This window comes from Chiloscyllium punctatum, chromosome 22 (genome assembly GCF_047496795.1).
Source record: "Chiloscyllium punctatum isolate Juve2018m chromosome 22, sChiPun1.3, whole genome shotgun sequence".
Taxonomy (NCBI): Eukaryota; Metazoa; Chordata; class Chondrichthyes; order Orectolobiformes; family Hemiscylliidae; genus Chiloscyllium; species Chiloscyllium punctatum.
This window is the reverse complement of record NC_092760.1, coordinates 26,112,021-26,136,666: the sequence shown is the minus strand read 5'-3', so window position 1 is coordinate 26,136,666 and position 24,646 is coordinate 26,112,021. Positions and strand designations below refer to the sequence as shown.

The 24,646-nt window shown below is 50.4% G+C and overlaps 1 protein-coding gene and 1 long non-coding RNA gene across 3 annotated transcripts in view; one reads left to right on the top strand and one right to left on the bottom strand.

Moving 5' to 3' along the window:
* The window catches only part of LOC140493468 (uncharacterized), a 724,813-nt gene that overhangs the window by 225,777 nt on the left and 474,390 nt on the right, over window positions 1-24,646 (top strand). The gene's annotated exons all lie outside the window — the stretch shown is intronic.
* Window positions 3,096-24,646, bottom strand: part of LOC140493463 (ADP-ribosylation factor GTPase-activating protein 2-like) — a 61,466-nt gene continuing 39,915 nt past the window's right edge. The window contains exons 9-16 of one of the 2 annotated variants that reach the window (XM_072591921.1): window positions 22,474-22,592; window positions 21,007-21,138; window positions 17,861-17,986; window positions 13,599-13,739; window positions 11,849-11,972; window positions 9,889-9,979; window positions 7,240-7,361; window positions 3,096-6,663 (exon numbers count right to left, since the gene is read on the bottom strand). In XM_072591921.1, coding sequence (XP_072448022.1) covers window positions 6,643-6,663; window positions 7,240-7,361; window positions 9,889-9,979; window positions 11,849-11,972; window positions 13,599-13,739; window positions 17,861-17,986; window positions 21,007-21,138; window positions 22,474-22,592 — 876 coding nt within the window. In that variant the 3' untranslated portion in view covers window positions 3,096-6,642. The remainder of the gene's footprint in view (window positions 6,664-7,239; window positions 7,362-9,888; window positions 9,980-11,848; window positions 11,973-13,598; window positions 13,740-17,860; window positions 17,987-21,006; window positions 21,139-22,473; window positions 22,593-24,646) is intronic. The other variant, XM_072591922.1, reaches the window with a different exon arrangement.

Sequence of the window (24,646 nt, the reverse complement as noted above, 5' to 3'; positions counted from 1 at the left end):
CCCAGTCAGAGCCGTCACAAGACATATACATTACATTGCGCTGCCACATGAGACCCAAATCAGAAATGGTGGTAGGGTGGAACACTTCTTCCTCCCTGAAATGTATTTCTAGGGTGAGCTCGGACCTATTTTCTTGAATATCTGCCAGTGTTCCTCAAACCCTTCTTCTGCGTTTCAGGTCTTCTACTGTCAACTCCTTCTGTAACTACCCTTCTTTAGGTTTAGGAGTTGTCTCTCAACTGCAAACTGAATGTTAACATCTATGATGTTATGATCATAGCTCACTTGATCGCTTACTCAGATAATTTATTAAACCTGCTTCATTACCATAAGACCAGATGCAACCTTGCTCGATTTCACCCCCCACCCCCCTCCCTCCAGTTGGATTCACAAGTTGTTCTCGGATACAGTCCTCTGATTATATTTTATAAATTGTTTCTCGTGACCCCTCTGAACTTGTACATTCAGAGAATCAAACTGGCAAAGTCACCAAGATTCATGTATGCATTGCTTACTGCTCTCATTATCTCAACTTAACCAACGCATTCCACCAGACCTCAAGTTCAGCTGGACCACTTCAGGCACCTCCCTCCCCTTCCTGGACCTCTCCATCAACAATAACTGACTCAACACTGACATCTTCTACAAACCCACCAACTCCCCCAGCTACCTGGACTCCTCCCATCTTGCCTCTTATAAAAACGCTATCCCTTATTCCCAATTCTTCTGCCACATCTGCTCCCAGAAGACCAGTTCCACCATAGAATACAGCAGATGGCTTCCTTCTGCAAAGACCACAATTTCTCCTCCCACATGGTTGATGATGCACTCCAGTGCATCCACTTCCCGCACCTCCGCCCTCAAACGCCAGCCCTCCAACTCCCCCTGGTCCTCACACTCCACCCTACCAACCTCCGTATACATTACATCGTCCTCTGCCATTTCCGTCACCTACAAACTGACGCCATCACTACAAACTCACCCCTATCTGCTTTCCATAAAAACCATTCTCTCTGCGACTCTTGTCAGGTCCATGTCCCCCCCCCCCCCCCCCACAAACCCACTCTCCCCTCCCGGCATCTTCCCCTGCCACTGCAGGAACTGTAAAACCTGCACCCACCCCTCCCCTCTCACCTCCATCCAAGGCCCCAAAGGAGCCTTCCACATCCATCAAAGTTTCACCTGCACTTCCACGTCATTAACTGTATCCGTTGCTCCTGATGCGGTCTCCTCTACATTGGGGAGGCTGGACACCTACTCACAGAGTGCTTCAGAGAACATCTCCAGTACACTCAAACTAACCAACCCCACCGCCCCACAGCCGAACATTTCAACTCCCCCTCCACCATAGGTATGTGGACCACCTCCATCGTCACTCCCTAACCACCCAACGCTGGGACAAAGAACACCTCATCTTCCACCTTGGGATCCTCCAACCTCATCGTATCATTGTGGATTTTGCCAGTTTCCTCATTTCCCCTCCCTTCACCTTCCCCCAGTTCCAACCTCCCTCATGACCTGTCCATCTTCCTTCCCACCTATCTGCTCCACCCTCCTTTTCGACCTATCACCATTATCCCCACTTCTATCCACCTATCACACTCCAACCTGCAGTCCTCACTTTCTCCTATTACTTAGTGCCAATCTCCTGCCTTTTTCCCCATGTCACTGCATGCCATATAGTTCTCTATTTTACTGCTTGTTCTTCCAGCATGTTGTTCACCAGTTATTGCTTTCGGATGCTTTCTCCTCAGTCACACACTCCTGCGGAGTTAGTTTAAAACCCCTCCAACAGCACGAGCAGGGGGACTCAGCTTTAAATTGTCAGGCTGGGCCAGACTCCCGAGAGGTAGTCCCAGTGCCTCAGGAGGCTAGAGCAATTTGGAGGGGACTACATTTGAGGTCCTGCTTGCGAACGTTCTACATTGCTCCCCAAATGCCAACTGCACGATGACAACACCTTCCTGAATCTATCAATACATCATCAGGATTTCCCCAGGAGGGCCTGCAGACATTTTGGGACATGGGACTTGTGCTCCTACTGCACTCTTTAATGAATCCATCATTCTCAGTGATATCCAGAATGGTACACCAGTTCGGAGCTCTGGCAACTCCTGCTCTATCTGACCTTTCCTCCAGGACTGCCTGATGGTCACCTATTCCCTATTGGGCCTACTTATCCCTAGCTTGGGGTGTGACCACCTCTCTACATGTGCTATCCATAGACGTCTGCCTCATGTGACTCCAGCCACTGCTTCAGCTTGAAACCTGGAGCTCAAGCTTGTACAACCAGGGACACTTGCTGCAGCTGGGCTCACCAACAGCATGGCTTCTCACATTCCAGAGGGTGTGCATTCAGCTTGGCTCAACAGTCCTACTAGATCCCTTTAAACTATTATACTTGCCTGGACTTTGTTATTAACTATAAACTGGAAATGACACTTATTGCCTTTAGTCACAGATCACCTCCCTCTGCTGTGCCTACAATTTCTTTTGCCTCCCTACTGCTAGTTTCAAAACTTTTTAAAAAGTAAATCACTGAGTTGTAACAGTCCCTAACAGCAGCTGCTCAACAACTGATCTCTTCCCAAATATCCCATGTTGTCACTCAGCCAAGCTCTTTTCAAGGGTTTTCCCCTCGCAGAACTGTTCAGAGGATCTCTACAGTGTGGAAACAGGCCCTTCGGCCCAACAAGCCCACACTAACCCTCGGAAGAGTATCCCACCCAGACCCATTCCCATACCCTATTACTCGACATTGACCCCCTGACTAATGCACCTAATGTATACATCCCTGAACGCTCTGGGTAATTGAGCTTGGCCAGTTCATCCAACCTGCTCATCTTTGGACTGTGGGAGGAAACTGGAGCCCCCGGAGGAAACCTACAAAGACATGGGGAGAGTGTGCAAACCCCACACATTCACCTGAGGCTGGAATCGAACCTGGGTCCCTGGCACTGAGAGACAGCAGTGCTAACCACTGTGCCACCCGTGACTCTTGCCCACCTGACCACCCCACCTCCACGAACCACAGAAATGCTGTGTGTGAATCAGGTTGGAACCAGAGTTTTAACATTGAGAGAGTGAGCAGTAGCCACATTTGCAGACGCTATTTATTCATAGTCAGTTCTAGGAAGAGAGGTTTCAGGATGATGCAGCTTTCTGCCAGGTTGTGGTGAATGAGCTGGTAATATTCTCTGGTTAGTTACGAGAGCAGAGATCTCAAGAGACCAGGTCACTCAGTGCCCCTTCCATCTGCGGAGAGACAGTATGCAGATGGTTCGGACCCCCCAATCTGTTAATCTCTGCTGCTCTGGGAAAAGGAGGGCCAGCATTAGTGACTGGTGGTTGGAGGGGTTAAAGTTCTCTGGTCACCAGCTGGGTTAGTTTCGGAGCAGCGAAATACTTAAACCTGGGGAGAAACAGCATAGCGAAAGCTGTGGAACAAAGAACTGACACTTGATAATACTGTAATGCTTGGGCACCAGCTCCTCACCCCCACACTGGAGTGGAGTTGAACACCAGGACTCAAGCAAGGGTTCAATGCAGAAATCCAACATTCCCATTTTGAAATTCTGACAGCAATGATTTAAATAAATAAAAACAAGATTGAGCTGCGTGACTTCATGGAGCCTGACGACAGAGGGCATGCAGCAGTCAGTCCAGGCAGTGAATATGTAGCCAGTGTACAGTCTGAGGGGGCAATCTCTGTAACTTTACCTCAGTGCTCCTGATCAACTTGAGCTGGTCCCTCCTGTTTAGGACACTTCCTCAGTTTCTCAATTCTCAAACTCCTCAATAATGTGGCCAGAAAAGAAGTTGGGCAGAAATAGGATTGGCAGTCACTTAAATTCAAGCTCTAGCTTTCTGACTCAGCAAGAAGACCCCCAACCAGTACAGAGAACTGGGATATCAATATGACATAAAGAAAGAAGGGGCTGACAGATACAGAACGGTTTAGATCAGAGTGGTGCTGGAAAAGCACAGCAGGTCAGGCAGCTTCCAAGGAGCAGGAAAATCGACCTTTTGGGCAAAAGCCCTTCATCAGGAATAGAGGCGGGAAGTGTCTGGGATGGAGAGATAAAGGGGAGGGTGTGGGACTGGGGAGAAGGTAGCAAAGAGGTGAATGGGAGTGGGGATGGAGGTGATAGGTCAGAGGGGAGGGTGGGGGAAGGTAGCAAAGAGTACAATGGGTGAATGGGGCTGGGGATGGAGGTGATAGGTCAGAGAGGAGGTGGGAAGGGAGATTGGCAGGTAGGACAGATCACGAGGACAGTGCTGGGTGGTGAGGGAGGCCCAGGTACTGCTTGTCCTCGGCAGAGTGGGAGGGCAAGTTGACATGTTGGGCCATAGGGCAGTGGGGTTGATTGGTGCGGGTGTCCCAGAGATGATCCCTAAAGTGCTCTGCTAGGAGGCGTCCAGTCTCCTCAATGTAGAGGTGACCGCATCGGGAGCAACGGGTACAATAAATGACATTGGTGGATGTGCAGGTAAAACATTGATGGATGTGGAAGGCTCCTTTAGGGCCTTGGATGGAGGTGAGGGAGGAGGTGTGGGCGCAGGTTTTGCAATTCCAACCGTAACTAGGACAGAACGCCCCTGGTGCTCACCTTCCACCCTACCAACCTTCGCATAAACCAAATCATCTGCCGACATTTCTGCCACCTCCAGACCCCACCACCAGGGATATATTTCCCTCCCCACCCCTCTCTGCCTTCCGCAAAGACTGTCCCCTCCATGACTACCTGGTCAGGTCCACGCCCCCCTACAACTCACCCTCCCATCCTGGCATCTTCCCCAGCCACTGCAGGAACTGCAAAACCTGCTCCCGATGTGGTCTCCTCTACATTGGGGAGACTGGGCACTTCCTAGCAGAGCGCTTTAGGGAACATCTCCGAGACACCCGCACCAATCAACCACACCGCCCTGTGGCCCAACATTTCAACTCCCCCTCCCACTCTGCCGAGGACATGGAGGTCCTGGGCCTCCTTCACCGCCGCTCCCTCACCACCAGACGCCTGGAGGAAGAACGCCTCATCTTCCGCCTCGGAACACTTCATCCCCAGGGCATCAATGTGGACTTCAACAGTTTCCTCATTTCCCCTTCCCCCACTTTACCCCAGTTCCAACCTTCCAGCTCAGCACTGTCCTCATGACCTGTCCCACCTACCTATTTCCCACCTATCCGTTCCACCCTCCTCTCTGACCTATCACCTCCAACCCCAGCCCCATTCACCTATTGTACTCATTGCTACCTTCTCCCTCCCCCCTCAATTTATCTCTCCATCCTGGAGGCTTCCTGTCTCTATTCCTGATGAAGGGCTTTTGCCTGAAACGCCCATTTTCCTGATCTTCGGATGCTGCCTGACCTGCTGTGCTTTTCCTGCACCACTCTGATCTAGAGTCTGATTTCCAGCATCTGCAGTCCTCACTCCTGCCTAGATACAGAAGGGGACAGAACAAGCGGGAAAGGTGAAGGTCACTTGAACAAACATTAAGGATCCATGGCTTAATGAACTGGGAAACTTTTGAGGGATACAGGGGTGCTGTGGTAATGTCACTGGACACAGAGGCTAAAATTTGGGGGTCATTGGTTCAAATCCCACCTTGGCTGCTGGTGGAATTTAAATTCAATTAATAAATCTGGAGTTATTCTCAGGAATGGTGATCATTAGCGTATTCCGAGTATTCTAACAACCTGTCTGGTTCAGGGAAGCAAACTGCTGTCCGTACCTGATCTCTAGATCCACAGCAATACAGTTGATTCTCAACTGCCCTCTGAAATGGCTGGGGGCAAACCACTCAGGAACTTAGGACGGGCAACAAATGTTGAGCTGGCCAGCAATGCCATATCCCAGAAAACAATAAAGGAAGAGCACAAAGAAACAAAAGGTACATCAAATCTTCTCAAAAAGACTGGTTCGACCTCAGCTGGAGTATAGTGTTCAGTTCTGGGAACGGATGCTCCAAGAATGATTTTGAGGCCCCGAGAGAGGGTGCACTGGGGCTTTACCAGAATGGTGTCAGGGATGAGGAGCATCAGTGGGATGGGAGGGGCCTGACGGAGCAGGGAATGGCCTCATCTAGTAGTTCAGGATCCTATCAGGGTGTGGTACAGGAAACTGGGAAATGCGGTGCCCAGAGTCAGGAGAGCCAGCAACTGGAAGACACTAATTCAAGGCGACTGGAGGAAGAACGAACCTTTGTATAAAATACAAGTTGCGATCTGGAATCCACTCCCCTAAAGGGCAGAGGAAACCGATTCAATTGTATTTTCCAAAGTGAATTGGATAAATTGTGAATAAAGACATTGTCATAACAGGGGAAAGGAGAGAGAACTGAACCTGCCCTGGATAGATGGAGGGGAGTGTGAAGAGAGGCAGGATTGGCCGACTGGTCTCTCTGCTGCTTAATTCCCTGACTGTCTGGAGAGGAGGTCACTTCAGCCCTACAACACCACAATGATACTGATTTCCTTCAAATGGCTCAGGCTGCACAGCAGACAAATGGCAGCAGAGTTCAACCTCATTCGGAATTTCAAACACCGCTTCAAGTCCCATCAAAAGCAGATACTGATCTCGGGGAAACTCCGACAGGATAAACTTGGCCAGCTTGGAATCGGTCTTTACTCCAGACAGAGCTTCAATACGAACCGTAGTGATCCTGTCAGGACAAGAAGACATATAAAAGTGTGAAACACCGAGACGGGGTGGGGGGGTGAAATGACAGCATAGGGCAGCGTGAGAGCATGAGGGGAGACATAGAGAGCATGCATGGGAGAGAGAAAGAGAGACACTCACAGACGGAATGTCAGGGAGAGACACTACACAGGGGGACAAGAGAGCACAGAGAGAGAAGAGCAGGTGGGAGAGCGAGGGGGGGAGCGGGCGTGCGTGACTGAGTGAAGGAGGGAGTGGGCGTGCGCACGCGACAGAGCGAGGGGGGAGTGAGCACAGGCGATGGAGCAAGGGGGGGAGCGAGCGTGCGCGCAATGGATTGGGGGGGGGGAGCGAGCGTGCAAGACAGAGCGAGGGGGGAGTGAGCACACGCGATGGAGCAAGGGGGGGAGCGAGCGTGCGCGCAATGGATTGGGGGGGGGGAGCGAGCGTGCAAGACAGAGCGAGGGGGGGAGCGAGTGCACACAACAGAGCGAGTGTGCAAGAGAGTGAAGGGGGAGCAAGAGCGTGAGAAAGAGAGTGTGAGGAAGAAAGCGCTAGGAGCCAGTGAGTCTGTGTTCACCTGAATACTGGTCATCACTCCATTGGCGAGGACAGACAGTTTCCCAGCCATTGTCTTCACTCCCTGCTTGAAATGGGTCATATCAGGTCCAGATGGGAGCATGCTACTCACTCTGACAGCATCTGGAACAGAGACAAACCCCAACTGGAGTACAGAGCTTCACAGAGCTAGCAGATACAATTAGGCAGCAAGATCTGGACACCTCCAGACTTCAAAGGCTCAGAGCAGGCCAAGTCCATTCAGCTCTTAAAGCTTGCCATACCATTCAATCTGATCCTGGCTCGTCCTCTCCCTCTCTCTCTCAATGCCTTCTTTGCTGCTTTCTCCCCAGATGGTGAGGTCTTTAATATCTGCCTATCTCGAATACATTCAGTGACCTGGCCTCCAGTGCCTTCAGTGGTAGAGAACTCCACAGCTCCACTGGGTAAAGACATTTTTCCTTTGTCTCCTGCCCTAACCAGGGTTCCCTCGTATCTGAGACTGTGATCCCTGGATCTCTCCCCTCCCTGGCCAGGGGAAAGACCCACCCCTGTCCAGTTCCATTAGCGTTGCATATGTTCAAATCAGATCAAATCCCATCATCATTTTAAACTTGAGGGGAGACAGGCTCAGCCAAACCAAATCGCTCCTCATAAGACAGCCCAGCAATCGCTAGTATCAACTTCATGACTGTCCACTACATTTAGCTGGGGAGATCAAAACTGCACATATCAAATTTGTTTTTATTATTTGGGTTTAGTTTTGGACTATTTTTGTACTGTTTTGAATTGCATTGTTTTAAAAATCTATTTTTTCTTAATAAAAATATATTATTAAAAAAACTGCACATATCATTCCAGGTGTGGTCTCACCAAGGCCCTGTGTAATTGCAGTAAGACATTCCCACTTCAGAGCTCAGATCCTCTTACAATGAAGGCCAATATACCATTTGCCTTCCTCATTGCTTATTGCACCTGCCTGTTTACTTGCATTGACTGGAGTAAGCGAACACCTAGATCTCTTTGGACACCACTGAAATAATACTCTAGGTTTCAGTTTTTCACACCAAAGTATATATCTTCACAGTTAAGTACCTTGGACTCGGCGAAGTTGCCCATTTTCTGGTCAGCTGCCAGACCCTGCTCCACAACCTGCAGGTGCTTATGAGCATAGTGTTCCTTCCCCAAGCCTGACAGTAACTGCGTTGCTTCACAGACTAATCAGCTGAGGTAGCATTGGGAGCTGCTCTGACGGAGAACGCTCACCACTCAGCTGGTCACAACTGTTTTTAATTCCTTGATAGGTTTCCCTTCCAATGCAACTGTACCACACCTCACCTCTACCACCATGCAAGCTCTATCGATAGAGAGAGCTGCTCCTGACCCCAGCTCAGAATTTCTCTGGCTGGCAAGGAGATAAACACGAGCTTTGTTGCATTCACCCTGAATTTTTGTTTAATTTCATTCACAAGATGAGGGCATTTATTGTCCATCCCTAACTGCCCAGCAGGCAGTTAAGAGTCAACCACCTTGCTGTGGGTCTGGAGTCACACGTGGGCCAGACCAGGTAAGGATGACAGTTTCCTTCCCTCAACGATATTAGTGAACCAGATGCACTTTCCTGACAATCAACAATGGATTAGTAGTCACCATAAGATTCTTAATTCCACAACCTGCCATGGCAGGATTCAAACTTGGGTCCCAGAACCTGACCTGGGTGGCTGGATTAAAGTGACATTACCACAAGATTATTGTCTCCCCAGTCAATCCTGGAGGTTACCACTGACCACACACAAACTCAGGGACTACAATGGGAGCAAGTAACTCACTTCCTCACTCTCCAAAGCCTGCCCACCCTCTACAAGGATCAAGTCAGGATTGTGAGGGAACAGTTTCCCAGTTGCCTGGATGGGTGCAGCTCCAATAACACTCAAGAAGCTTGACACCATCCAGAACAAAGCAGCCTGTTTGATTGGCACCTCATCCACAAGTACCCACACCATGCACCACCAATGCTCGGTACGCACTACTACAACTATCGACAAGGTGCACTGCAGGAATTCACTGAGGCTCCTTAGACAGCAGCTTGGAAAACCCACGGCCACTTCCACCTCGAAGGACAAGGGCAGCACCCCCCCCCCCCCCCCTCCAAGCTCCTCTTCAGGCCACACACACAATCATCACCCTGACCTCAACATTTCTCACCGTCCCTTCACTGTTGCTGGGCCCTCTCATAGGACATTGTGGGTCAATGGTTCAAGGCGGCAGCTCACCATCACCTTCTCAAAGGTGACAAGGGACGGGCAGGAAATGCTGGCCGAGCCTCACTAACCTCCCCACACCCTCACCTAGACGTGGGCAGCAACACACATTTCAAGTTCCCACTGCGTCTCTCCTTTCCTGTTGCTATCATCACTTCCAACCCAAACTGTGGTGCTGACTGCTCCAGCCTCTCCAGGCTGGGCCTCTGACACATCGGGCATGACACCGTGGCTATGGGCCAGCAGACCGGGGAGCATGCTCTGCAGGGGCCTTTTACTTCAAACTACAGGGCACTGGAAGTGGTCGTTGGGCCCACCACATCTCCACCCAACCATGCAGACTCCAAGGGTATCTTGGCATGTGCTTTAACCATGATCCTAGTAGACGCTGGCACCAAGGATTCACTCACCTGCCGTGTCTGCTTTGCCATCACCAAAGAGCTCAGAGGAACTGATGGAGGAGCTTCCAGACAATCGATCCAATCGGGCCCTGGCTTCAAGCTGGCACATGGGAAGGTGGAGAGGTGAGAGGATGGAGAGGGTATGGTCAGGGTAAAGGGGCCCAGGGTAAAGCAGAGGTGGGAGCAGGGTGATGGAGGGGAATGGAGGGGAAAGGGGTGGAATGGAATGGAGGGAAATGGTGGGGGAGAGAGAAATGGGGGGGGGGGGGGGAGGAGAGAGAAATGGGAGGGGGGGGAGAGAGAGAAATGGGGGGGGGGGAGAGGGGAATGGGGGGGAGAGGGGAATGGGGGGGAGAGGGGAATGGGGGGGGGGGGAGGAGAATGGGGGGGGGAGAGGAGAATGGGGGGGGAGAGAGGAGAATGGGGGGGGGAGAGGAGAATGGGGGGGGGAGAGGAGAATGGGGGGGGGAGAGGAGAATGGGGGGGGGGAGAGGAGAATGGGGGGGGGAGAGGAGAATGGGGGGGGGAGAGGAGAATGGGGGGGGGAGAGGAGAATGGGGGGGGGAGAGGAGAATGGGGGGGGGAGAGGAGAATGGGGGGGGGAGAGGAGAATGGGGGGGGGGGAGAGAGGAGAATGGGGGGGGGGGGAGAGGAGAATGGGGGGGGGGAGAGGAGAATGGGGGGGGGGAGAGGAGAATGGGGGGGGGGGAAAGAGGAGAATGGGGGGGGGAGAGGAGAATGGGGGGGGGAGAGGAGAATGGGGGGGGGAGAGGAGAATGGGGGGGGGAGAGGAGAATGGGGGGGGGAGAGGAGAATGGGGGGGGGAGAGGAGAATGGGGGGGGGAGAGGAGAATGGGGGGGGGGAGAGGAGAATGGGGGGGGGAGAGGAGAATGGGGGGGGGAGAGGAGAATGGGGGGGGAGAGGAGAGGGGAGATGGGGGGGGAGAGGAGAATGGGGGGGGAGAGGAGAGGGGAGATGGGGACGGGGAGAACGAGGGGGGGTAGTGGGAACGGGAGCGGGACGGAGGGGGAGGGAGCGGGAGGGAGAGGGGGAGTGAGCGGGAGGGAGAGGGGGAGGGAGCGGGAGGGAGAGGGGGAGGGAGCGGGAGGGAGAGGGGGGCGGAGCGGACGGGAGAGGGGGCGGAGCGGACGGGAGAGGGGGGCGGAGCGGACGGGAGAGGGGGGGGGTGGAGGGGGATGGAGGGGGATGGAGGGGGACGGAGGGGTGGGTGGAGGGGGACGGAGGGGTGGGTGGAGGGGGACGGAGGGGTGGGTGGAGGGGGACGGAGGGGTGGGTGGAGGGGGAGGGAGGAGGAGGGGGAGGGGGATGGAGGGGGAGGGGGCGGCGGGGGGGGGGGCGCGGAGGGGGACGGGGGGAGGGGGACAGTGGGGACGGAGGTGGGGGTGAGGGGGACGTAGGGGATGGATGGCGACGGAGGGGGATGGAGGGAGTTAAAAATAACAACAACCAACCAATCAATCAGGATACGAAGGGTAGGCCCTGTCCTCGTATCTTATCTGGGTCAGAGCTCCCTTCACCCAGCACCCCACCCGCACCACTCCTAGCCCCTTCCCCCCGACACACCCCTCACTCCCAGCCCCTTCTCCCCCCAACACACCCCTCACTCCCAGCCCCTTCTCCCCCCGACACACCCCTCACTCCCAGCCCCTTCTCCCCCCGACACACCCCTCACTCCCAGCCCCTTCTCCCCCCGACACACCCCTCACTCCCAGCCCCTTCTCCCCCCGACACACCCCTCACTCCCAGCCCCTTCTCCCCCCGACACACCCCTCACTCCCAGCCCCTTCTCCCCCCGACACACCCCTCACTCCCAGCCCCTTCTCCCCCCGACACACCCCTCACTCCCAGCCCCTTCTCCCCCCCGACACACCCCTCACTCCCAGCCCCTTCCACGCTCTCTCCACCTGATCTCCTCCTCACTCTGTGACAGTTCTGCCCAGTACTAACCTCCCCCCGATCCTCACTCCCGAAGAACATGTCAGAGGAGATAGCCTTGGCGTTGGCAAATTTCTGCCGAGCCTCACTCTGTTCAGGCAGTCCACTGCTGTCTGCTTTCCGCCGACTTGCTGGCCTGTAACCAAGGAGATAATCTGACAAAATTAACTGGGCTACAGTCGAGATAAACGGAGGAAGAGTACAGGATACTGTAATAACTATCCAGACACAAAAACACATGTTATATACACACACCTAAACAGTGACTTACACAGAACACTGAAACAATTACAGTGCACGCTCTCTAAAACACACCCACAGGCACATTTAAACCCATAGTTTGATACACACATACTCAAAAATATACCCACTAAGAACACAGCATCATGCTATTATTCCTGATGAAGGGCTTTTGCCCAAAACGTCGATTCTCCTGCTCCTTGGATGCTGCCTGAACTACGGTTGCGTTTTCAGCACCACACACTCGACACCAGTACGTTCTCATCCTATCAATAATGTAACACCCAGAACTGTTACTGGAATACTCCAGCTGAGGTCTAAACAGTGTCTTAGAAAATCTATCATAACCTCTCTGCTCTTGTACTCTGTGTCCCTGTTAATGAAGCGACCAACTGCTTGCACAAGACACACCATCACCAGCATCTTCAACCAGGCCAACATCCCGAGCAGCGAGGCACTGACCACCCTTGGTCGGCTGCGATGCGTTGGGCACATCGCCCGCATGGCTGGCACGAGAATCCCCAAGGAGGTGTTCTACTCCTAGATCCAAAATGGCCGGCAAGTTGTCCCAGCTGGACAGAGAAAACCTTCAAGGCCTCACTAGTGAAGTGCAGCGTTCCCACTAACATCTGGGAATCACTGGCCCAAGACCGCCCAAAGTAGGGGAGGAACATCCAGGAAGGCAACTTCAAGACTTGCCATCGGGGAAAAAGCGGAAGCCAGGTGAAAACAGCAGAAAGATTCCATGCCCCATTCACTTCTTCCCACAAAACCTTCTGGCCCAAATATGGAGTATGCAGAAGCTATATCAGACTGTACAACCACCTATGGACTCACCCTGAGAGCAGGACAGAGTCATCCTTGTCTACGAGGGATCACCAATGAATGAAGCTGCAAGCACTGTATGGCTTTAGTAACAGCTCTCTCCCTCACCTTGCCTCCTTTAAATGATCTCACATCAATCTCTCTGCTCCTGTGCCCCCTTTAGAATAGCACCCTTTGTTTTGCATGGTTTCTCCATGTTCTTTGTCAGACTTTTATCACCTCACACTTTCCTACATTGAACTTTCCCAGCCATTTATCTGCCCACTCCACCAACCTGTCAATGTTTTTGATGTTCTCCACTGGCCTCCTCACATATACAATACTTCCCAGTTTTATGTCATCTGTAAATGTTGTAACTTACCCCTGCACACCAAAATCTATATCAATCACACAGATCAGGAAAATCAATCGTCTCAAAACTGACCTCTGGCAAACTCAACTATAAGGCATCCTCCAGTCTGAAAAATCGCCATTGACCATTCCTCTGTTTCCTACCCCTCAACCAATTTTGCATTCACATTGTATATGGTGACCTATCACTTCATTCACAAATCTGACATGTGACACGATCAAATGCCTTGCGTACATCAGAGAGGATGCACAGCCAGTTATACAGGACACTGAAATAACAGACACACCCATGCACAGAGATTGTAGAAGGTTACAGAATTCTCCGACATGCTGGAGAAAGTCTGACCTCTCGGTTGCTGGCTGCCTACTGGAGATGCTCACGTCCACCTCCTTGGCTTGCTCCTTCTCCAGTGTCAAGCGATGACCTCCATCCATCTGCCAGTGTAAGCCAAAGCCATCCCCCAGTGCAAAAGGGTTATCTCTGTACCTGTCGATAACACAGGAGGGAGGGCGTGCTTAGCTCACAGTAACTATCAACTCCATCTCTCACACAGAGAGTGACAACCCACTAGACCAGAAACCCGTCAGGAGAAATTGGGCTGGCTGTTTATCATAAAAATCTAACTGGCTTTCTTTCGGTGCACAGAACGTGTTACCCTTGGAGCCAACTCATCACCAAGGATTAGATTAGATTACCTACAGTGTGGAAACAGGCCCTTTGGCCCAACCAGTCCACACTGACCCTCCGAAGAATAACCCACCCAGACCCATTTCCCTCTGACTAATCCACCTAACACTATGGGCAACTTAGCATGGCCAATTCACCTGGCCTACACATCTTTAGACTGTGGGAGGAAACCGGAGCATCCAGAGGAAACCCACACACACACACACACACACACACACACACACACACACAGGGAGAACGTGCAAACTTCACAGGGTCACCAGAGGCTGGAATCAAACCCGGGACACTGATGTTGTGAGGCAGCAGTGATAACTACTGAGCCACCATGCCGCCCCTCCAGAACACAAAGAGAAATGCACACAGGAACAGGCCCTTCGGCCCTCCAAGCCTGTGCCGATCATCACGTCCTTAAAAAAAATCCTTCTGCCCATATTCAGTCCATACCCCTCTATTCCCTCCCTATTCATGTAACCTTCCAGGTGCCTCTTAAATGTTAGCAATGTACCTGCTTCCTCCACCTCTTCAGGCAGTGTGTTCCACAATCCCATCATTCTCTGCATGAAAAACTTCCCTCGCACATCTCCCTTAAACTTTCCCCCTCTCACCTTAAACCTGTGTCCCCTTGTAATTGAAACTTCAACCCTGGGAAAAAGCCTCTGATTATCCACCCTATCCATGCCTCTCATAATTTTGTAGACCTCTGTCAGGTCTCCTCTCAGCCACCGTCCTTCCAGTGAAAACAATCCTGGTCTTTTTAACCTTTCCTCATAACCAATGTCCCTTGAGACCGGGCAACTTCCTGGTGAACCTTCTCTGCATTCTCTCCAAAGCTTCCACTTCTGTCTGGTAGTGTGGTGACCAAAACTACACAAAATACTCCAAATGCAGCCTAACAAGGGTTTTGTACGGCTGCATCATGGTTTGCCAACTCTTGTACCCCATGCCCTGGCTGATGAAGGCCAACATGCCATATGCCCTCTGAATCACCTTGGCCACCCGTGTTGCCACTTTTAGGGAACTGTAGACCTTCACACCCAGATCTGTCTAAATGTTCCTAAGGGTTCTGCCATTTTCAGTATAATTCACACCTAAATTTCATCTTCCAAAATGCATCACCTCACATTTGTCTGGATTAAACTCCACTTGCCATTGCTGTGCCCAAGTCACCAATCTATCTACATCCTGTTGTATCCTTTCACAATTGTCAGCACTGTCAGCAACTCCACCAATCTTCGTGTCATCTGCAAACCTACTAATCAGACCACACATTTTCCTCCAGATCATTTATATATGCTACAAACAACAGAGGACCTAAGACTGATCCCTGTGGAATACCACTAGTTACCCAGCCTCCATTCTGTAAAACACCCTTCCACTGCTGCCCTCTGCCTTCTATGACCAACCCAGGTTTGTGTCCATCTCGCCAGCCCACCCTGAATCCCATGTGATTTTAGTTTCTGTAAATGCCTTCCTAAAGTCCATATAAACCATAACTACTGCCCTTCCCTCATCAATTATCTTTGTCATCTTCTGAAAAAAATTCAGTCAGGTTGGTGAAGACATGACCTTCCCCATACAAAACCATGCTACCTATCGCTAACTAGCTGGGCAGTTGATTTGCAGTCATTTTGCCCCCTATCTAGGCGACATCTTCAGTGCTTTGGAGCCTCTTGTGAAGCACTGATGTACTGTCCTGCAGCACTTCACAGGAGCCTCCAGAACACTGAAGATGCCACCTAGACAGGGGGAAAAATGTCTGCAAATCAACTTCCCAGCTTGACAATTATACCCACAACCACAACAACCAACACCCGAGCTACAAGTCTTTACACAAACCTTGTCAACTAACTCATCCATTTTCTTCCAAATTTGCATACATCTTGCCCCTCTTCTCCAAGAGCTACCCCACCACAGACATCAGGCTCACCGGCCTATAATTACCTGGATTACCCCCGCTTCCTTTCTTCAACAAGGGAACAACATTGACTAATCTTCAATCCTCTGGAATTTTGTCTGTGGTCAAACAGGATGTGAAGATATCTCCTGATGCCCTAGCTATTACTTCCCTTGCTTCTCGCAGTAACCCTGGATAGATCCCATCTGGAGACTTGTCTACCTTAATGCAATTTAGGATACCCAAAACTTCCTCCTTCAACATTCTCTAGGGTATTCACACACTCATTCCTGACCTCAACATCAGTCATGTCCTTCCCTTTGGTGAATACCGATATAAGTACTCATTACTCTCTCCCACTTCCTGTGGCTCCACAAGCAACCTTCCGCTTTTGTCCTCGAGTGGGCCTATTCTTTCCCTTGCTACCCTTGACCTTCTAATATATGCATAAAACGCCTTGGGATTCGCTTTGACCCTTACTGCTAAAGGCATTTCATGGCCCCTTTTAACCTTCCTGTTTAAGTTCCTTCAAATTTCTCTGTACTCTACTGCCTCAGCAGTTTGTAGCTGCCTAGACCTATTGTATGCTTTGTCTTACATGCCTCCTAGCTCTGGACTCACCCACAAGGGGAAACATCCTTTCCACATCCATCTTGTCAAGACCATTCAGGATTTTATAAGTTTCAATTAAATCCCTCCTCATACTTCTAATCTTCAGTAGAAGTGACCCCAGCCTGTTTAAAATAATTATCGTATTCACTTATGTTGCCTTTTACATTTTTTAAACTTAGTTTACCGATTTATTTACAACATTAACACTCAGAGTAGAATTGACCTTAACCACATACCAGGGATACATGAAACAGCAATCTTTTTTCTCTGTACAACCATTTCCAGTTGACTCTAATGAATTAGTTGGTCTCCTGCTTTACCTGTTCCTCTTTTAAAAGAAATCAGCACATTTATCCTCATAACTGGATCCTCCCAACATCTCAGTGAATCTGTTATATCCTCTGAAAGCGCTGAAACCACAGCCTGCAGCAGCTCCCCATCAGCTGCTTAAGAACTAGGGATGGTCAATAAATGCTGGCCCAGCCAGCACTGCCTACGTCCCCAGAGAAAAATCATTCAGTGTACAAATCTGGCCCTTCTGGTTTGATCGCAATCCATGACCATGTGTTCACAACTCTTCTGCATGGAAACCAATTTTTTCTTTCCTCACTCTCTGAAGCCATCACCATTTTTAACAATTCCTACCTCACCTTAACCTTCAGCTCTCCTGTCTTCTCATGTTAACAGAAACCCTTCGATCTTGATACTACTCTAGGAAACATTTGCTGTACTATCTACAAAACCTCAACAGGCTAGACTAATGGCTTGGGGACATGGGCCCCAAACCAATCACGATAGCTGGTAGAATTTGAATTTGATGAATGAATCTGGAATACAAGACCAGTCTCTCAGTAAAGGTGACCATGTAACTACCATCAATCATTGTAAAAATCGATCTGGTTCACTTATGATCATTTGCGATCTGCTGTCCTTCCCCAATCTGGCAGACACTTGGCTCCAGACTCTCAACAATGTCCTCTGAGATAGTTTAGCAAGCAGTTTGGTTCTTCGGGCAATTGGGATGGGTAGTTAAGTGCCGGCCCAGCGAGTGGCACCCACATTACATGAACTACAAAACAAACATTTTTAAAGCTAGTGCAGAAAATGGAACACGCATCAGTGCAGACCTAACATGTATTTTTGAGGGTCAGAATACCTTTTTTTTTGAGCTCTACTGTTCACTTAATAGTAAAGATGACCTGGTGCTGTGCCAATGGTATATCATGGAACAATACAGATTACTGTGTGCTGTGCTGATGGCATATGACGGAAACAGTATTATGACAGGGTGCTGTGCGGATGGAAGGACAATGATCTTAGTGGGTGCTGTGCTGACAATATTTTCTGTATCAGTCAATACTGTAACTCTATTTACACTCTGCAACAAATTGAAACATTATTATTCAGGGCCTACATTGGTGGTCCAGAGGCAAACGCAGCTTCCTCCAACACGTCCAGCTTTGAGCGTGACGATTTGGCTGAAACGGGGCTCTCCTGTTCAATAGTTTGCATCTCAGTCAGGACAGAGTGCGATACTGGGCTGGCAAGTGAAGGAAACAGACACTGATCACTGAAATAATTCAAATCAGATCATTTCATGTATATATATATATATATACACACATATATATAAAGTCTAGACAACCTGCCCCTGAGGCATTTCTCCACTGCAGAGTGCTGACAGAACTCAACCAGATTTTGGTCACAAATATGTCTCGATAATTGAACAGAACTTACTGAAAAACCCTGAATGTGCTAAGAATTATGAAGACTACCAACACAGGTAGTTCTGGGATAATTCATGTTTCAGCAGCACAATTTGGCTATAAGGCTGCTGAAGAATTAGGGAACAGTATTTTGGAGAATGCTTACCTTCATTGACAATAGCACCATTCCAGTGGGGATCTGCCGGCATGCTTTGTGCACCAACATCTCCACACTGTTCTGTGCATGCAACAACATTCTTGCCATTGCTCGCACACGCGACGGTGATGCCAGACGTCATGTCGATCTGTGCACGCGCCGACAATACTATCTTGTTCTGCGCATGCACGATACCCACATTGAATTCCCTGCACCGTTCTGCACATGTGCAGTGTCAGTGCAGCTTTTGTGCTGTACTACACATGCGCTGATGTCAGCTGCCAACAGAGCAGCTCCCTGCCAGGGGTACCGTACACACGGCAGCTCCCTGCCAGGGGTACCGTACACAGGGCAGCTCCCTGCCAGGGGTACCGTACACACGGCAGCTCCCTGCCAGGGGTACCGTACACACGGCAGCTCCCTGCCAGGGGTACCGTACACACTGCAGCTCCCTGCCAGGGGTACCGTACACACGGCAGCTCCCTGCCAGGGGTACCGTACACAGGGCAGCTCCCTGCCAGGGGTACCGTACACAGGGCAGCTCCCTGCCAGGGGTACCGTACACAGGGCAGCTCCCTGCCAGGGGTACCGTACACAGGGCAGCTCCCTGCCAGGGGTACCGTACACAGGGCAGCTGCCAGGGGTACCGTACACACGGCAGATCCCTGCCAGGAGTACCGTACACACTGCAGCTCTCTGCCAGGGGTACCGTACACAGGGCAGCTCCCTGCCAGGGGTACCGTACACAGGGCAGCTCTCTGCCAGGGGTACCGTACACAGGGCAGCTCTCTGCCAGGGGTACCGTACACAGGGCAGCTCTCTGCCAGGGGTACCGTACACAGGGCAGCTCTCTGCCAGGGGTACCGTACACACTGCAGCTCCCTGCCAGGGTTACCGTACACACTGCAGCTCCCTGCCAGGGGTACCGTACACACGGCAACTCTCTGCCAGGGGTACCGTACACAGGGCAACTCTCTGCCAGGGGTACCGTACACACTGCAGCTCCCTGCCAGGGGTACCGTACACAGGGCAGCTCCCTGCCAGGGGTACCGTACACAGGGCAGCTCTCTGCCAGGGGTACCGTACACAGGGCAGCTCCCTGCCAGGGGTACCGTACACAGGGCAGCTCCCTGCCAGGGGTACCGTACACACTGCAGCTCCCTGCCAGGGGTACCGTACACACTGCAGCTCCCTGCCAGGGGTACCGTACACACTGCAGCTCCCTGCCAGGGGTACCGTACACACTGCAGCTCCCTGCCAGGGGTACCGTACACAGGGCAGCTCTCTGCCAGGGGTACCGTACACAGGGCAGCTCTCTGCCAGGGGTACCGTACACAGGGCAGCTCCCTGCCAGGGGTACCGTACACACGGCAGCTCCCTGCCAGGGGTACCGTACACACGGCAGCTCCCTGCCAGGGGTACCGTACACACGGCAGCTCCCTGCCAGGGGTACCGTACACACGGCAGCTCTCTGCCAGGGGTACCGTACACACTGCAGCTCCCTGCCAGGGGTACCGTACACACTGCAGCTCCCTGCCAGGGGTACCGTACACAGGGCAGCTCCCTGCCAGGGGTACCGTACACACGGCAGCTCCCTGCCAGGGGTACCGTACACACGGCAGCTCCCTGCCAGGGGTACCGTACACACGGCAGCTCCCTGCCAGGGGTACCGTACACAGGGCAGCTCCCTGCCAGGGGTACCGTACACACTGCAGCTCTCTGCCAGGGGTACCGTACACAGGGCAGCTCCCTGCCAGGGGTACCGTACACACGGCAGCTCTCTGCCAGGGGTACCGTACACAGGGCAGCTCCCTGCCAGGGGTACCGTACACACTGCAGCTCTCTGCCAGGGGTACCGTACACACGGCAGCTCTCTGCCAGGGGTACCGTACACACGGCAGCTCTCTGCCAGGGGTACCGTACACACGGCAGCTCTCTGCCAGGGGTACCGTACACACGGCAGCTCCCTGCCAGGGGTACCGTACACACGGCAGCTCCCTGCCAGGGGTACCGTACACACGGCAGCTCTCTTACACTTTTAAACTGTACTGTGTTATATTTATTTTTGTTTTGTTAATACGTATGATCTCAGCCTGCACTTCACCTGTCCTATACTTTGCATTAGACGTCTGGATGATTGGAGTGATCGTGAGTGATTTTTTTTAGCTGCTCTGTCCTGACCCCACTTTTCCAAAAGGCCCCATTATTTACATTAAACAATTTTGTATTAAATGAGGTTATGCAGGAACGCAACTATGGTGTTATAGGAGAACTACTCGCACAAGACCAGAGGAATTTCTTATGTGATTGATGTACGTATGCTAGACTTAATCCCAAACAGAGCCCTGTCACCTGCAAACTGAAGAAACATACCACGACAATGCACCTTTTAAATTCAACAGAGGTTTAAGGAACAACAGTTTTCCAGTAAACCTCTGGGGAAATGCCTTGACCAGTTAGAGTCCACCTATCAGCAACCTTTTTCTCAAGCAGTATAAATTGCTCCTCCTATGAAATTCAGATGATATTGCATCTGTTCTGATGGATACAAGATAATAACAGTACATCTCTTTTCAACGATACTGCTGTTCTAGTCTCCCAAACAACAAAATGACTCAAATTCCCAAACTCTCTAATGAAGACCCATTCCCCCCCTCGCCCTTTCCTAGTAAAGTTTTCCCAAGCTTATTCACATACCCCCTTCCGCCCAGGCCCATTCCAAGTCGCTCCGCCTGCTGTCGTTTTTGCCCCTCCAGGTTCTGCAGCCTCTTCTCTTCCATTTTTCGATCAATCTGCAGCTCTTGGTAGGCAAGGCGCATGGACGTGACACTGAGAAAGAATGAGAGAAAGGCATTCAGGAGCGAGAAGAGATGACAAACGGAGGACAGCAACAGACAGTCAGGCAGCAGCTTCCCGCAGTGTGGCTCGATGTCAAACATTAGCATGACTACACAGCACTCAGCCTGAACATTACTGGAACGAACATTTACAGATTGGGAACTGGAGAGGTCTCTGGGTATCGCGTACAATTCTACACACCACACATTAGGGAAGCTGTCAAGGCCTTTCGAGAGACTGCTCAAAACATTAATTACAATGGTAATGGAGAGAAGGGGAGCTTCAGAAAGATATAGAGGAAGGAGAAATTAAGACAGTTTTCCTCAGAGAAGGGAAGGTTGAGTTGAGATTTGAGAGAGATCTAAAATTACAAGGGGTCTCGACAGAGTAGACAGAAACTGTTGCCATTGGTTGAGTTACATGGGATCCATGGTGAGTTGGCAAGTTAGTTACAAAATTGGCTTGGTGATAGACGACCTGTGGCTGGGTATTTTTATGACTGGAAGTTGTGTTCCGCAAGGATCAGTGGTCGGACCTCTGTTGTTTGCAATATATGCAAATGATTTGGATGAAAACGTCAGATCAGCACATTTGTCGACGACATGAGAATTGGTTCCCTCCAGTAGCTAAGGTCTGGAATGGACTATGTAAGAGTGTGGTGGAGGCATGTTTCTCTTGAGCGGTTAGGGTCAGGAATGTACGAAGAGTGTGGTGGAGGTAGGTTCATGTGAGTGGCTAGAATCTGGAACATACTGTTGGACAGTGTGGGGGAGACTGGTTCACTCGAGGCCTTTGAGATGGAATTGGCTCATTATCTGAAAAGGAAACATTGGCAGAGATATGGGAAAACACTCAGGAGTAGCACTAGATGAATCGACGCAATGGAGGGTTAGTGCAGAAACAACAGGTTGTTTCTATGCTGCAGCTATTCCCTGAAGGAATAGAGAAGCTGGAGCTGTTCTCATTGCAGCAGACATCAACGGGAGATGGAATCACAATGTCAAAGGGTTTGGTTTGCAGCAGCCGCAGAGTTGGGAACAGAGGACAGTAATTTAAGGTTGTCTGATTGTGTTAACTCTGTCTCTCCAAAGACGCTGTCAGACCTGCTGTACATCACGAGCTCTTTGTGTTTTTATCTCAGTGGTGAAGGAAATCAGGTCGAGTAGGAGGAATCTGAGAGTGCATCAAAAAGAGAACATCACTCCACTTCAGCCTTGTAGTCCGTGATGGTTGTTCCCAAATCCAATCCTCATATCCCAGCAATGCTCAGTTTTAGGACCTGTGATAAGTACCTGTGTCGTCTGGAGCCCTCTGGGGAATACTCACATTGACACTTCAGCTTGCTTCCTGGCCTCAGCAGCCTGCTGTTCCATGACCTTCTCTGCCACCTGAGCTTGTCGCTCGATCTCACTGAAGGTCTGGCTGCTGACCTTCTGGGCACCCAGCTGGAACAAGAACAGAACATGGGCTCAAAACATGATGACCTGCACAACTCATCAGAGAGCAGGGTGGCCATTCTGTTCCCCAAGGTCTATGCTAGGACCACTGCTGCGTTTCAGTGTATACAACAACTTGGATATTAGGGAACAGGATACATGCAAATAGAATTGCTGAGAAAGAGACACATTCGGTCGAAGCTTTCCAACTTACACTCATCAGTACAATTCGCAAGAATTACCAAAGTAAAGCTAAGCCAAAATTTGTACTGTACAAGACAAAATTACTAATTGGGTGACAAATTGGTAGAGGCCTTGCAATGGAGAATGCATCAGTTAGATGGTAACTGACAGTTAACTGTCAAGCTTTAGTTAAATCTAAACCAGATTTAACTGACTGGTTGACTTTGATTGGTCAAGTTTAGAAACTGAGAAAATAGGACGTATAGACCCTTTGAGTCTGCTCTACCATTCAAAATGACTATGGTGGATCATCCAACTCAGTACCCTTTCTCCTCTTTACTCCCTTTAGCCCTAAGGATTAGGTCTGACTTCTTCCTGAAAACATTCAATGCTTTTGACTCATCTACTTTCTGTGGTAGAGAATTTCACACACACACCACTCTCTGGGTGAAGAAATTTCTCTTCATCTCAATCCTAAACGGCCTACCCCATGTTCTTTGACTGGGGAGTCCAGTCTTCGGGAATATCCTTCCGGCATTTACCCTGCCTAATCTTGTTCGAATACCAGAGGTTTCTTTGAAATGCCCTCCTCATTCTTCTAATATGATCCTAACTGATCCAGTCTCTCTCCATCACCTGAACATCAGTAGTAGGGAATATACTGGAGAAGTTTTTAGGGACAGGATTTACGAGCATTGAGAGAAGAATGGGCTTATTGGGGACAGTCACCATGGCTTTATGTGGAGGAGGTCTTGTCTTACTAATTTGGTGGATCTTTAAAAGGATATGGACCAAATGGAACCAGGTCAGATTGCGCAGTCTGGTCGGTGACCAAATGGTCTGTTTCCATACTGTAGGACTCTAAATAATGAAGATGATTGATGAGGGTAGAGCAATGGATGTTGTCTAAGTGGTCTCGATTAATATATTTGACAAGGTCCCTCATGATGGGCAGGTCCAAAAGATTAAGTCAGATGCCATTCATGGCAAGTTAGACTTAGAATCTCTCCAGTGTGGAAACAGGCCCTTTGGCCCAACAAGTCCAAGTCCACACCAACCTTCCGAAGAGTAACCCACCCAGACCCATCCTCCTACCCTATATTTACCCCTAACTAATAACCTACACTATGGGTAATTTAGCTTGGCTAATTCAGCTAACCTGCACACCTTCAAACTGTGGGAGGAAACCGGGGCACCCAGAGGACACCCACACAGACAGTTGCCAGAGGCTGGAATCAAACCCAGGTCCCCAGCACTGTGAGGCAGCGGTGCTAACCACTGAGCAACCGTGCCGATTGTTGACAAGTTGGATAAAAAAATTGGCTTGCTCAGAAAAGCTAGAAGGTAGTTTTGAAGGGATGTTTTTCTGATCAGAGGTCTGTGACCAGAGGTATTCCACAAGTATCAATGCGGAGATCTCTAGTGTTTGTAGTATTAATATTTGGTTGAAAATGTCGATGGTCTGATTAGTAAATTTGCAGATGACATGAAAATTGGTGGAGGTGAAGGATATCAAAGGATGCAGAATATAGACTGGCTGAAACATTAGGTGGAGAAACAGCAGTCATCTGGATTGTTGTCATATATTTGGGAGGTCAAACGCAAGAGGAAAGTATTCTGTAAATGGCTGGACTGTAAGATAGCAAGCTGAACGAAAGAGGAGCGTGGATATACAGTGTAAGCTTGGGGTGCAAGCAGAAGTATATAAAATTATGAAAGGCATGGATAGGAGAATAGTTGGAGGCTCTTTCTCAAAGTGGAAACGGCAAATACTAGGGGGTGTAAGTTTAAGGTGAGAGGAGGAACGTTTAAAGGAGATGTGTGAGACAATTTCTTACACAGAGGGTGGTAGGTGCTTGGAACACACTGCCACGGGAAAT